The sequence below is a fragment of the Lissotriton vulgaris genome, unplaced genomic scaffold (assembly GCF_964263255.1).
Source record: "Lissotriton vulgaris unplaced genomic scaffold, aLisVul1.2 SCAFFOLD_2526, whole genome shotgun sequence".
Taxonomy (NCBI): Eukaryota; Metazoa; Chordata; class Amphibia; order Caudata; family Salamandridae; genus Lissotriton; species Lissotriton vulgaris.
The window spans coordinates 159,666-174,424 of NW_028253124.1; the positions used below are offsets into that span (position 1 = coordinate 159,666).

Here is a 14,759-nt window from a genome sequence, read left to right on the forward strand (position 1 = left end):
GCTTCAAACAGGAAATACTTCGTCATGAGTGGCCAGGAAGCAGTGGCAGCCGGCACGGCTCCCGGGGGACGGGGCGGGTGCAAGGAGGGGGTGCGCAATGTCAGAAAAAAAAGATTTTTTAAAAACACTTACCTTGCCACAGGGTCCCACATCTCTGCTCCTGCTCTCTTCTGTCGGACAACAGGAAGCTCAGCCAGGTTCTCCTGATCAATCAAAACACTGCAATGCAGCATTATGATTGATATGCACCCAGCCTCCCCTGACCAATCACAACCATTGGTCGGAGTGTCGTGATTTGATGCTCAGACAGAGAATGAGGGCCTGGGCATGTTCTCCACTCAGGCTGTAATGCAGCCTGCGTGGAGAACAGGGAAAGTGTGCATGACTGTTTGGCCGGTCCCAGATGGACGAACAAAGTAATGTGCACTTAGGAGTGGGGAAACAACTCTTCCCATACCCTGCTCCAAGAGCTGAGCAGCCTCGCCCGCCCGCCTGCAAAGCAGCACAAAATCATGAAATGATAATAGCAAAGTTATAATTTTAGTTTCCTTTATTTGCACTGCTTAAAATAAGTGAGGTGATGCTCCCCCGCCATAGTGGCGGAGCCGCCACGGTCAGCAATTAGTTCTGAACACCAACTTCCTGTCACATGGTTAGATTCGGATTTGTTTAAAAGTCTATTCTTATAGAGCTGGAGGTCAGGGAGCCATTTTGGATGCATTTCAACCATAGAAGAATACTGAAAAGAAACCACTTCAATCCACACTATTTTTGTCCATCCATCGGAGAATTTGGTTGATGACATTGCACAGCCTCTGGTAGATTTGGAAAGCTTACATTTTGTGAAAGGAAACTTTAAGTTTTATCTGAGGTAGTAGTAACTGAAGAACCATGCTTAACAGGGCATTTTATAGCACAGACTGGTGTCAAAGTGCATGCTAGGACCTGGCAAGCCATAACTGATAAAGTTCATTCAATCTCTGCCACTCCCAGATCCGTAGATGAGTGCAAGACAACATTTAGTGGCTTTAAAAGATGAGTAATTGAAATATTATCAAAATATAGAGAAACATTACCCTCAGGTGAGGACCACCGCCCGAGCTGCTCCTTGAGCCATTGGAGGTGAAGGTACAAACACTCATGAGCGGTGTTACCTGGGATGAATTGCCTGGAGGAACTGAAACTGGTAGAGAAACAGATCCTGGTAAGTGTAATGCTTAATCAGAACTAAAATGAAACTTAAAGCAAGACGCACAGTATGTGCTTTATGTAATATGTGTGAATTGTCTATTTGTGTTAGGATAGGATGTAAATAGGCTGCTTAACCTTTTCTTGTTAGTATTTACTGCATTGTCTTCGATTGCAATTGTATTTTTAGAGAATACTAGTTAGGGCTCAAAAGGAGTTCTGTTGTAAAATGTATATCACGGTCATCATTGTAATATTCAATTGCATTATATGATGATTTTAATGGGTTTTAGGATTCTTTATTTATGAACAGCTGTGTTCAGTAAAGCCTACTGGAAATAAACCAATGCATAACAATCAACTTCACCAGGAATATTTACATTGAGTGCAGGCTGATTATTGAAGGGTTATTGCACATTATTGCTGATTATTGCAGGGTTATTACTGGGTATTCCTTCATATCGTGAGAGGAAGGCTCCCTACTTGGACAACCCCTGCCAGTATTTCCGGCCAAGATATCGCCCAATACCTTCGGTACGCTATAAAAGGATGGGAAGTGCTCATTCCAAGTCTGCGGAGATATTGTGCTCTATACTGGTAATGCACTGGTGACTACATAGAATGCCTTCTAGTCCTTGCACTTGGAAGTGAAGAGAATCCCATTTAGACGATTCCCACTCTTTAGCAGAGATAGTAATATTTTATATGCCATTCTCGTGTTTTGGATCAAAATGCTAAATTTGGGTTTTAGTGCTAAATTTGGGTTTAGTCCGATAGGGCTAGTTTGGCTGATCCACGTCCTTCGTCAAACCATGAAGGTGAGTTTTCCCTGGGGTCCCTAGAATGAGCTTTTACATAAAATAGATCTTTGAGTGTGCCAATTACCATGGAGTGAATCTCAGCCACCCTTGTCTGCTGGCTGAGTTTGCCATCTGGGGAAATAACTTCGCTCAATTCAATTAAAGTGAGACAGGTGTATGCTCCAGCACACTCCATTGAATTCTACGTCTGGGGGAACTCAATCTGAGTCTACCACCCAGATGATCGGTTCATGTAGCCATTGCTCTTCTAATTTGAAGGGCTAGGTCAAGAGAAATGGCAATTTGGTCGCTGTCATATCTATGGACTTCCAGATCTACCACTGAAAGCCATAACCATACATCAACATGGTTGTAATCTTTTAAAGATGGGCATCATACACAATTGGACGTGTGCGACCGCTGGCTGTCTGACTTAGTCTGCCCATTACAGGTCCATACAGAATGGTTCAAGGTAAGGCCGTTAATTTGGCGCTACAGGGGAGTCAATTTCTTAATGGGTGGCAAGGACATAACCGGGATAGCCCGCAGCCTATCTTCACCATACGAAGTGTCATTATGGTTAGCTTCAAGGGTCTCAAAGTGACAATTAAAATTGCCACCCACCACCTTATAAGCACTTTCTGGTAACGAAGACAGGAGAGTAGTTATTTGTTCCAGGATGGATTTGTGACCAAAGCTGACTGGTCTAGAAAAGGATTTGACCAAGTAGACATCTATACTGGGAGGGAAGGTAAGCAGGAGGAATAGAATATCTTCAGTGGGAGTCGCTACTATCTTTGCCATGCATCCCAGATAGGAGCTACCCATGTAGAGAACCTCCTCCCGACCTTCTACCCCTTCCCACCCCCAAATAATGTCTTGGAAAAGTCTGCAAAACCTGGGCACTGGGCTACGTTAGTCAGCTAGGTTTCATGGAACAAATACCATACTGATCTATAAATGAACCCTGTCAATACCGCCCAATTTGCTCTGCAGGCCAGAAAAGTTCCATGACAACACTTTGATGATGTATGTGGACTGTTGCTTCAATTACACCATCCAAGTCATTGGACGCTCCCAGATGCAGAACCACCTTTCTCGACCCCCATTTCTTGGAGTTGTTTACACCATAATGGGGCACACCAAAACCAGGCTCCAAACTAAATATTGCCCACGACGTCAAGGCTAGCATCTAAATTGAGGGACTCCAGACAGGATATATGAGGCTCTAAAAGAGCCCACCCATAGCCTAGCCAACAAATCAGGAGAGGCTGCTAAACGAACGTCACCACACATTATCCAAATGGTGGTGCCAGGCCAAACAGGATATACTCTGGCCTACAGTACTAGTGGAATTTGCGTGTTGCCGCTTCCTCCTGCCAGCAGAATGTTCAGAGTGGCCCTCAATAGACGGGGATCATGGCTAGCCCTGATGGAATTAAGTCAATCCACTGCCTCCAATACATCAAATCTGTTGGCTACAGGTACCATGTATATCACGTGGGGCCTGAAAATTGCAATATCTGTGCTGGAGGGGAGATTGCGGGCCAGAATACAGGATTTACCAAGAAATTAGAGCTTATAGAAATAGCCCAGACGCAAGTGTCATTATAGTTCCAGCATTTGATTCACCTGGCAGGCGTTTGAGCCAACTGCAGATACCTAAAATTAATAGCACTATCACCAGGCCGCTCAATATGGCCCTGTCCTATCCAGCTCACTCTACAGGTTAAAAGGATACTGCCAGCCAGATCAAGGGGGCAATTCCCATTTCTTGTGAGTCAATGCAGACAATTATTAGTTACATCACCTTGCGACTCCCTCTGACCAGTTTAACTCTGGGACTCATGATAGGATCACAACATAGGGACAGGAAGTTAGTGGTAAATTGATGATTGGAGGGACAAGTGATGACTGCCTCAGATGGAGTTCCCTGTTATCTAACCAAAGGTTGGCTCCTTCCAAAGTATCCTGTGGCACCCTGCTCCCATTTGTACTCATGGTACTAGCTCTGGGCGGGACAGGCGAGACCTACCAAATTTAGAAGATCATTTTGTGAATGGCCAAGGCCTTAACTCGCGTTATTTCTTTTAGCTAGTCCCGCCCAAACACCCCAGAATGCCCCATAACCCAACACATTTGAGTAATTTTATGCCAAGGCACGGAGGCCAATATTAAGCATTTCTCCCGTTGCAAATCACAGCAGCAACAATGAAAAAGTACTTCCAATAGAAGACTAAAACATTCAAAGTCCTTAAGATCCAGTATGTGGCACATCTCCCTTCCTTGTTGCTGCTCATAGCGGAGAAATTCACAACTATTTGTGCTTAATTTATCTATATGAAAGTTTTTTTTCTTTAATCTTATATGATAGTTTTCTTTTGGATGGGTTGTGAATGCTTACTTCGTTTATTATTGAATGTATTCATCAAATTTTAAATCTTTTAAATATCGATCAATATTTTAAGTCATTTAATTTCTCCAGAATGATTTTGCATGTATACCTTTGTTTTAAGCTTGTCTTTGTACCCCCCTTTTTATTATAAACTGACTCTGTAATTTGTTAGCACAGATTTAATCGAAGCGAGCACGACCTTTGCTTCACACTAGTGTGCATTACATTGATTAAAATACAAAGTTTGGGCTTCTTGCATAGGGAGAATTTCAGAACATAACTTGGGGGCTTAGTTTGGTTGACACTGGTAGGAGAGCTTTAATCTGGTCTGTCCCGCTGCTTTGACTTTGGTACCCATAGGTTCCAGATAACCAGAGCATGTCTTGCTTGAGGCACGCGAGGAATTCAGTTAACTCCAACATTTCAGTGCGTGATCTTACGCTGAACATTTATTAAGCGGACGCATGTAACGTACTTTACCATGCCTCGTAGCTTTTGACACTAATTTTAATTTGGAGTCTATTTTAATATGAATATTAACAAGACAAATTACTCACATTTTGTTACTCGAGTCACTAAGAGAAGTTTGTTGTTTTTAGACCACCTTAGTTGCATCACGACGCAGTGGCCATTTTAGATTGGTGAAAAGACATTTTACAATGTTTGTTAGGTAGCCATCTTTTGGACAAGCAAAAGAGGCAGAAGTGCGTTATTTTCTAGTCAGACAAAGAAGGTCAAGAGTGCATCAGACAATTGGAGTTCTCAATCCTGTTTTAGGAAGGTGATTTTTGGTCTTGCTTAAGTCTTCAAAGGGGATACAGTTTAGTGATCTATTCATTTTAAGAGATTACTAGAACCTCCTGCATTATCCACCTGGTTTGAACAAAGGACTCGAGATTCACGCTACTGACCATACTAGTGACCCACATTCCACCGGACAGAGCGGCAGCACCTCCTGTGTATACATATACAATTTCATCTGGAGATCATATTAGGATTGCTCGCATTGTCATGTATTGAGCTTCATCACAAGTATTCACTGCGCTGTGCTACACAACAGTTTGCCAGCCCTTGCCTCGCATTGGGCGCCCGGATGGGTCCCATGTAAGTATATTTTCGTTCTCTCACTTGTGGCACAAATCACCCACATTGTTGCGCAGACAACCCTTCAGATGTACTTTCATTTCTAGGTCCTGAAGAGACCCTACGCTGCACAAAAGGGTGGAAACATCGGCGACAAAAGCGAACCATTAAACCAGCGCTTATCACTGTATAAGAAACACTGTACATTCTGTATACTTGTAAATTGTCGACTTTATACATTAGAAACCATGCACATATATCACAAATGTCAGCTATTTTAGGCTCTATTTTTCACTGGGGACACTGCACACTATTGTTCCATTACTTCCTGTATATATTTTTACTAACTTTCTCAAAAACCATAAAAATGGATTGTGAAAAATAAAAACCAAGGTGTTTGTGGTCTCTCCTTTTGACATCACCCTAACCCTTTTCATTGCAATTGTGCATAACTATCAGTACATCATTTTGATATTATTCAACAGGAGCCATTGTTTTTTGCTATTAATCGGACTACCCTGGTTCCTTGCGAGTAGCGTGTCCCTTGCCCTTAGTTCTTGTTTTCTCTTTAAGGAACAGTTGGATTTCCTGCAACACTAATCACCTGAGCAGGGCATTCAGCAAATCCTGGTAAAGCTTCAAGTATTCATGAGAAGATTTTACTCATGTACAGTGCCAACCCAGTATAAGATATTCTGCATTGCTCAATATGGTGCCTTGCTTGCACGAAGTGGCAAAGCAGCACAATGTGCACTGTGCATCCAAGGACTCAAAAGATGCCTTTGTCTCTTAGAACCCCATATCGAGCTTCACAAATCAGTAAAAATTCTCATGTCACTACATTAAGGTTATATACTCTGCAAGATTTTCAAGTTGTTATAAAACAGAGTGGAAAGCGTGTCTTTAAAACCCCAATGCACCAAAGGTATTAGAGTAAGAAAACAGTTAATTACAAAGGCAACAAAATCTTTATTCCAAAATAACCAAGGTCACAGTCCAGTATAGTTACTAGGTTTGATTTTTATGCACATTGTTTCACATCCACTTCCAAATATTTAGTCCTCCGATTCAGATTCCTCCTCATCTTGGCTAATCTGGAAGTAGCGCAGTTCATAAGTTTCTTTGTCAGATGCAACCACTCGAAGCCAGTCACGGAGATTGTTCTTCTTAAGGTATTTCTTAGTAAGATATTTCAGGTACCTTTAAACAATATGCAAATTGTTAGCTGCCATTCATGGTAATGTCATTTTTCAAAACAGCCTGAACTTTAAGACTACTCAGTTTCCTTAATGCAATTTGAAAAATTACTAAACCTGAACTGTTCAAGTTACTGCGTTTATATCAATCCACATAATGCAATAAACACTTCTGTAAAAACCAGGCAATGTTTTTACTCTAAATATTTTCCACAAACTGTGCGACTAAAAGCTAACCAGACTGAACATCTCAAAACCAACAATTTTAACTTTGTTAGGAGATGGCATCAAGACAAATACAGTATCAGCAAAAGGAAACTATGACATAAAGCTCCCGGCATGGAATGGTACTTGAGCAGGAACAGCTACGCATACGGAGTGTAAGAAAACTGTCGCTCATGGTGTGCTGAAGTAAAAAGAAAATAGTTCTCCAAATGGGAGTAGTGGAACACTATCAATCAAAAGGATGGTAAAGAGATGAGCACCAGAGGGACAAAAAAATAGCAAGAAATTCACAGAACCCGAAGCAAGCATATGACTGTCAGAAAAGGTAACTATGGTAAGCAATTGGCTAGTCACAAGGACACAAACGAGCAATTGCTGTAGGAGACTTACCCAAACAAGTCAATGTCGAGTGCTGACTTAGGACATGAACTCAGTAGCCAGTCAAAATTGGGCATTTTAAGCTGGACGTTTCCTAATGGAGCAGGGTCAAACTGATTTGCATATAGCTGGGGCCAAACAGGTGGCATGGTGGGCAAAACAAGTTTGAACAATACCGCAAGCGATGAGTAGTGAGATCTATTACAATCATCCTATCACTGTGTAATAAAATTGGGTAAACCAATAGATGCCCTGCTGACCTTTCTAATTGTCAAACTGCTTTCATTAAGGTTATAAAACTGCAGTTGCACTATTGCAGTTATTTTAAAATGCAAGTGTAAAACCTGTCTGGACTTAGTTTGACAAGCATGCCTATTAACCATACAGAATATAACTTAATTTTAATGTGCAAATCCACCTACCATGATAAAGAAACTGCTTTTAATAAAACTAACCAAATAGATGAGTATAGGCCAACAGTGATAAATAGTGGATGGAGACCTAGCTATCTTGCTTACAGAAGCCCCAACTGTTTGCTTTGAATTCACTTAGGTCCACCTTTATTAATACAATTCATTTTTAACCGAGCAACTTGGGTTACTAGGACTTTGGGGGAAGATGTAGGGTGTTGTCCGCTGGTGCTCATCCTTTTTGCGTCACTCAACTTAGGAAATATTGGTGTGCCACTGAAAACAAGTCTGATGTACGAAGCCTGGCATAAAACAAAACTGGGCTCTGCTTCAGCTGTGGCTTTAAGCTCAGTACAGATTATTCTTCTAGTTTCCACTATAAAAAGGTTCAATCGCAAGCTGTGGGGTTCAGTATAGAAAGATAATTTGAATGATTCAAGTGTGGCCAAATTCAAACTTATAACAGGCTAGCATTGAAAGTGAACAGGTAAAGCAAAATTTCGCTAAAACAAGTTATTCAAAGGTTCATGGATGTTGGAGCTTTAAGAATGCTAGCATGGATCAACTACAACAAAATCCGAGAAAACGCTTTGTTTGGGTGACTGCAGATTTTCTACAACTCCTACTTTCTAACAATTTATAGCAGGTTCTGATCAATGACGTTTGTTAAGCAAATAAAAAAGTGAATGGCCTAATGGACTGTTACAGCACCCACTTTTTACCTGATAAATTCTCCGCACGAGTCCTCAAATGTTTAATGTTTCCCCTTTAAGGCTGGTACCCAGCATACTGGCACCCTTCCTCACATCTACAATCTAGCCATCCTGAATTATCTATGGTGAGCATTAAGACAGGGAAGCAAACTAACCATGAATTGTATGCACAAGTTTAATAATCAAACACCAAAGTTTAGTCTTCTGAAGACAAAAACGTTAAGTTGGCAACTAGATTGCAACAAACAAGTTGTCAAAAATAATGTGGGCCCTACACTGAGCAACAATTTCAGGACCTGATCTTGGATGTTAGGCTACAGCTTGTTTAACAGGAAATATTGAGGCCTAGCAATTTACCATCACAAGTCATACAATGGGGGAAATGGGACTCTAGGCTTTGTGTCTCCTTTTCCTCATTTGAACTTATTTGAGAGCAGATGTTTAAAAGCATGTTATGGGGTCATTCTTGTGACAATTCAGGCACCGAGTGTGAAGCTGATCCAACATTTGCAGTCACTTGCCTGATTAGGACTAGATATTTCTATAAACAAAATTTGTGGAAGAGCCACGGCTTGTGTTTGCTGGCAGGATTTTACAAACTGATCAAGGAGGTCAAAAATAACGAAACAGTCTTTAAATAGAGGTGCTCAATTATTTGGGGCATATTTAATCCCAAGATTGTAGAGCATCCAAACCCTTACTGGTAAGTCACACCCGAGTTTGTCTAATGACCTAGCCTACTTGGAAACTAAACTACCCCCAAAACAAACATTCATTGGTTAAGACACTGGTTTAAATGTGTATTTTTACCATTGGCCAAAAATAGCATAGAAATGATGGTTTGCAGAAAACTGAACATTTTGCTGTGACTAAGAATTCTTATATGCAAGACATTTAGGATTAGAGCATGTTTTACAAATATATGGATTGCAGAATTATCTTAAGTAGGTTTTAAAGACAAGTTGTGTGAATACATTAAAATTTAAAAAAGCATTCTGCACGCAGACAAATGGGGCAATATAAAGTAACCACGGAGTGTTTGCTCCAAGTTATTCAGCAAAAAGTGGCAATAGTACAGGTTATCACATAACGAGAGCTGCTACACAAAAGTTTATGCCAGCCATTCAACCTGCAGGAAAGCATGTCTGTGCAGAAGGGTATTCTACTACACTAGCTTCCTCTACCCACTGGAGGTGACAGATACGTACCTTTATGCAAATTCAACTTGTTCCGTAGACTGCAACACTAAACTATGAGGAGCATCTAAGCTCTAGTTATTAATTCACAATGTTAGGGTGGGGGCAAGGTGAGTTTTTTGCTTTGTAATTTAATGTATTGGAAATTATACCACTGAAGTAGGCATATTAAACATGTGTGAAAGCACTGCAAGCTTGGGCAACACTTTCGCCAAAGCATGGGAGTGCAAAAGGTACATGCAAATTCGGACTGAAATACCATGGTGACCTACTAGACTTAAGGCTTGACTGAAACAGCAGGCTTATATTTTACTGTCATGCGTAAGGTGCTAAAACCTCTGGTAACTGCAGGGAAAGGATCACATTTGAAAGTCCTGCGTAAGGTGCTAAAACCTCTGGTAACTGCAGGGAAAGGATCACCTCTACTTATCACACACTGAGCAGTGTACTTCCAGGGACAGGTAAAAAAATACACTCCATAGCTAGCAGGTCGCTAATTTATTTTTACAGATTGATATTACAGTTTATAGAAATGAATATAAACTTGCCTAAATCAAATGTGCCAGGTTATTAGTCTGAACCAAGAATAAATTGAATCAAAGCCACATTTCGAAAATAAACTAAAGAAACAGGCAGCAGCTTTCAATCACGAGTATACCTTTAATCTGAAGCATCTTTCGGGGTGAAAGGATATAAAACTGGTCAAGCATTTGCTATGGGGTATCCGTTGTACTGCAGATATTACTGGTAAGGTGGATGTTTGATCGGTGTGCTTCAATACAGAAAATTTCTCATGTGAGGGGGTGCTCTGCTTAGGAACAGTTTATGACTTAAAAGATGAAGATAGAGAATTGTCAGCAAAAGCCTTTTGAGAAGACACAGTGGAGGGTAATTGTTACTCTGGCATTCCGGAGCAGACAGGCCAAGTCATTCTAATGAAATCTCTTCCTTTAGCAATTGCTTAATAAATAAATGCAAAAACAGTTGGACAAAATGCAAAACAATGTCATACATTCACCCAAGTACAGAGATCTGGGCCTAAATCCATCATTTTTTGCTCACCATACCCATCGAGTTTGAACCCAACCATACGCAAATCAGTCTTGACCCTGTGCCTCATGGGAACAGTCCAGCCCGAACTGCCAAGCCTGGTCCTCTGAACTGGAAACCAGCATTCCAGGACCGGTTTCACCCCTCTTCAGCCAGGATAGCTTGATTCCAGTGGCATGGAGAGCACAGGACCCACGTCTGGGCATACCAAGTCATTTTTCATCCAACACTTTTCTGCTCATCCGCTCAAAATAAACCCCAGCAGGATGCCACTGCCTTCACTTAGTGTTTAGATGCGGTCGAGAGGCGTAAGGTATTTAAAGTATCCAGTATGACATGGTCCCTCCAGCCTCCCCTACACCCCACCTACTATGGCTCCAATGTATTCTTTCCCATTGCAGTGCACGAATGCTACCCCTAGGCAACCATATGTGCTATATATGCAACCAACACGTAAAGTTATTGCCTTTGTCACTGCCATACAGTGCCCTTGCCCATCGTCCCCCATTAAATGGTTTGAAATTTATCGGGGTCAGCAAAAATAAGCCACAAAACGTTTTAAAATAACGCTATGAGCAGATTTATATTACAAAGCAATGCAAAATCATGAGTAAAAAACGTAACCTGATCAAAGCAAAAATAGAAGATAAATATCTGAGATAGAAATCACCTTTTTGAGAACTGTTTTTCTGAGACCACTGTGATCTTGTTCTTCAATCGTTCAATATGAACAATATTTCCAAGGTTTCCTGTTTTTCCATTAACCTTCACTCTCTCCTTCAGGAATTGCTCCTATTAATAGAAAACAAAAAATAGGACACTAGGGAATGGTGCCCTAGGCTCATACTAGGGAAGTTAACCCTAGCAAAAAAATGCGTTAAACAATATCTATGCAAGCCAGTTTATAATTGTCAAACAATACGAGGCAACAACAGAACAAACAAATCTGATAGTATGACAAGCTTAAACATTTGAAAACTAAATTATGCATTAAGATAAAATGACGAAATTTAACAATTTTGCTAAGTGTAGTGTTACTAGTTCCGACTATCTTTCGTAATAAATATGCTTACAAAGTTGCTTGAGTCGAATATTCCATCTTCAACTGGATGAGTAAGATCAAGGATGAACTTCCAGCTTGCTTTCTTTGATTTTCTATCTTTCTATTAAAGGAATGAAAACAATGCTTTTCAGATATCAAGAAAGCACGAGCATTGATGCAGAATCAATTCCAACGAGAAGTCCGCATTCATATGTTCAAAAACAAATACTTTACAAAATGGCATAGTTGGACTTGATCATCATTATCTGAAATTACTTCCTCAAAAGTTATTCCGACCTCGGGGATATCAGTTTAATCATTACAATCATTTATGAACCTTACAATGAATCTAAATGCATCAAATTAGCACCACATTTTGTCAGTGTCCCATTACTTTTCTACTCCAGACAGTGAAAGGGATATGAAATGCTAGATAATTCATATCAGAATAGCCAATGTTCTAGTAAGAGTGGGACCTCGGACCATGCGTACCAGCCAGGTTTAGACCCACTTATGGAAAGAAGTTGTGCTAGAGGACTGGCAATAAAAAGGATGCATGCAGTAAGGTACTAAATCGTGGTCTGTTGAGTAGGTCTAATGTGTTAGCCTCTTCTTGAAGACGCCTCAAAAGATAGTTTTCTGACCAACACACAACCTCAGTAATCTTGCCAGTTGGGATTTTGCAGAATGTACTTTAAACATAACCCTTACTTCAGAGAGCTATAGCAACAATTCGAAGTGTATACTCACCTTCCCACAGCTTTCAAAACAATCATGTCAACTCTGCAGTAAAGGCACAGCAGTCTACTAATGTACATTCAACCTAGATAATCTATGACCTACTCGACATCTAACCATGTACTTCCGTCTAAACACCTTCATGCTGTATTCACCCTACACAAAAGTTACATCGCAAAATTACTTTTTAACCATCCAGGTCCTATATGTCCTAACTGAAATACTAATTTTATGGCAAGGCCCAGTGGCCAATATTATGTAGTAAACCTTTATTGCTCCTCACCCACCAGCAAAACGAATGAATTGGAGCACTAACAAAAGTCTAAAAACCTGCATATAAACTGAACACTGGCAGCCCTTTGCGTTACCATACCCAACATTCCATCTTTATATAACACTCCAAGCAAAAGTCCTATTCAATCATCCCTCCCTACCAATGTCAGGCAGTAAAAATTACATCTACACAACAAGTTAAATGTGGAGAATTCTGGGTGCAGTACAGGTTTAACACCAGCAAGGCAAAGGCAGGAATTGTTTTAGTGTATTTTATCTTTTATAGTCCTCCAAACCAAATTGTGAAAGACTAACATGGGGGAGTGGGCAATTAGTAGTTATGTATTTGTTGTGATCCTATGTGGGAAGAGTTTTGGCGTTGTGCTTCAGTAACTAGAGTGGTGCTTTTTAACTAATCCTAAAGCGCAAGCACCGAGAAAGGGCAGGTAAAAAAAATGGACAAACACTTAACTGTATTAGCTGACAGTTTTAATTTACTCTGCAGGTCTTGGGGGTTTTAAGGTTTCTGGTGTGCTGTTTTACTCCCACGCCGACTGCTACAGTCGGAATAATTATGTTACGTTTTACAAGGCGGACTAGCACAGGCACATATGCGGTTGGCCCGTAAGGGAAAGCATGGGTTTAAAACATATGCACCAACCTCGCCAGAAGGGAGGCAGGGTACTTTAACACCTTGGCTACTAGGCGTTTTCCCCCCCTGTGCTGAAAATTGCACTTCTCCTATATTCATGACGAGCTCAGCTCGTCATCAGCACAGCTCAACTGTGCATCATGACGAGCTGAGCTCGTCATGAGCATCGAAAGGGTTAAGAGTACACCGAAAAGGGATGGTCAGTGAAGCCCAGGTAAACCGAATAGCAGGTTATACAGGCAGCCCAAAAGCAGTCCCTAATAATTTATTTACAAAAAAAATTATAAGATGTGAAATCAGAGTTGAAATTAAACTTAAAAATAGATTAAAAATCAAATTTCTTACGTAGTATTCCTAGTGTATCTTACAGTGTATGGCCCTCTTAGAAGACTCCGTTTCGGAGACGTGTTAAGAAAGCAACACTACCGCGAGAAATTACAAGGGCAAAGATGATCATTTGAGTGCAGGATACGCTTGTCGAAGAACATGGAAAATTAAACAAACAGTAAACCTTATAGGAAGGTTTATAGTCTAATGCGGGCAGTTAATTAATACCATATATGCCAACAATTCAGATGAGTTTTCTTTTGAGTAGGGAGTCAGGAGAATGAAGTTCCAGTTAAATTCGAATTAAAAAAAAAGTTTTAAAAAGAGGCTATTTTGAGAATGAGACCACCAAAATAACCCGACTTTTAGCTGCAAAAAATCGTTAGGCTCGCCTCCCGCTTGAATCGGATCTACTGGCATGTAAGGCAATTGACGAGTGAAGAGCGCTGGTGCAGGCTGGGTAGGAGTCTTAAGAAACATTTTCGCTGGCAACCTAAGCTATATTATTGTAACATTGAAAGCTTGAGTGAGACACACGTGGTCAACTAACGCATAGAGCTGTCAAAAACAAGCAAATTAAGAGAACCGGTAAGTACCATACTAAAATGTAAAATCACGCCAGACTCACCGGCGCCATCTTTCAGATTTGCTAGGGGGCAAAAGGAAGTGACAGCGGCGTAACGAAGTTTTTATATACGTCGTGGCGTCATCACGTACACGAAACAGAAAAAGGCATGGAAGAAAGTTCACCGGTTGATTTTAGTGTGTTAGCTAGGTCGTGAAAATTAAAGGATTACACCAGAGGAGGCCATCTTTGAAACAAGATAAGTATTCTCGGTCAAAGGGACTTCCAAAGATTAATGAACGTCTTCCACGAACGACTTTCAAACGTAATAATTCACAGTTTTTCCGAATGCGCACAAGTGACAATTAAAAAAAATATACAAACATCTATACTGCATAGATTATACATTTTTAACGGCAAGGACATTAAACAGGAAATTTCTTCATGAAAGAGAATATATTTACTTTTCTATAAATATACTGTGCTTTTTTTCATTGTTTTTACCATTTTCTAGCCTTAGACGCCACC

General features: G+C 40.6%; 1 protein-coding gene across 1 annotated transcript; it reads right to left on the minus strand.

The window, feature by feature from the left end:
- Positions 1 to 6,415: 6,415 nt before the first annotated feature.
- LOC147661158 (ribosomal protein eL22-like) lies at positions 6,416 to 14,415 on the minus strand. The gene is made up of 4 exons (XM_086951274.1): positions 14,295 to 14,415; positions 11,708 to 11,797; positions 11,305 to 11,426; positions 6,416 to 6,666 (listed from the first exon to the last, which is right to left on the minus strand). Exons 1-4 carry the CDS (start codon positions 14,301 to 14,303, stop codon positions 6,522 to 6,524), a joined length of 366 nt encoding a protein of 121 aa, XP_086807400.1. The 5' UTR covers positions 14,304 to 14,415; the 3' UTR covers positions 6,416 to 6,521.
- Between the last annotated feature and the right edge of the window lie 344 nt (positions 14,416 to 14,759).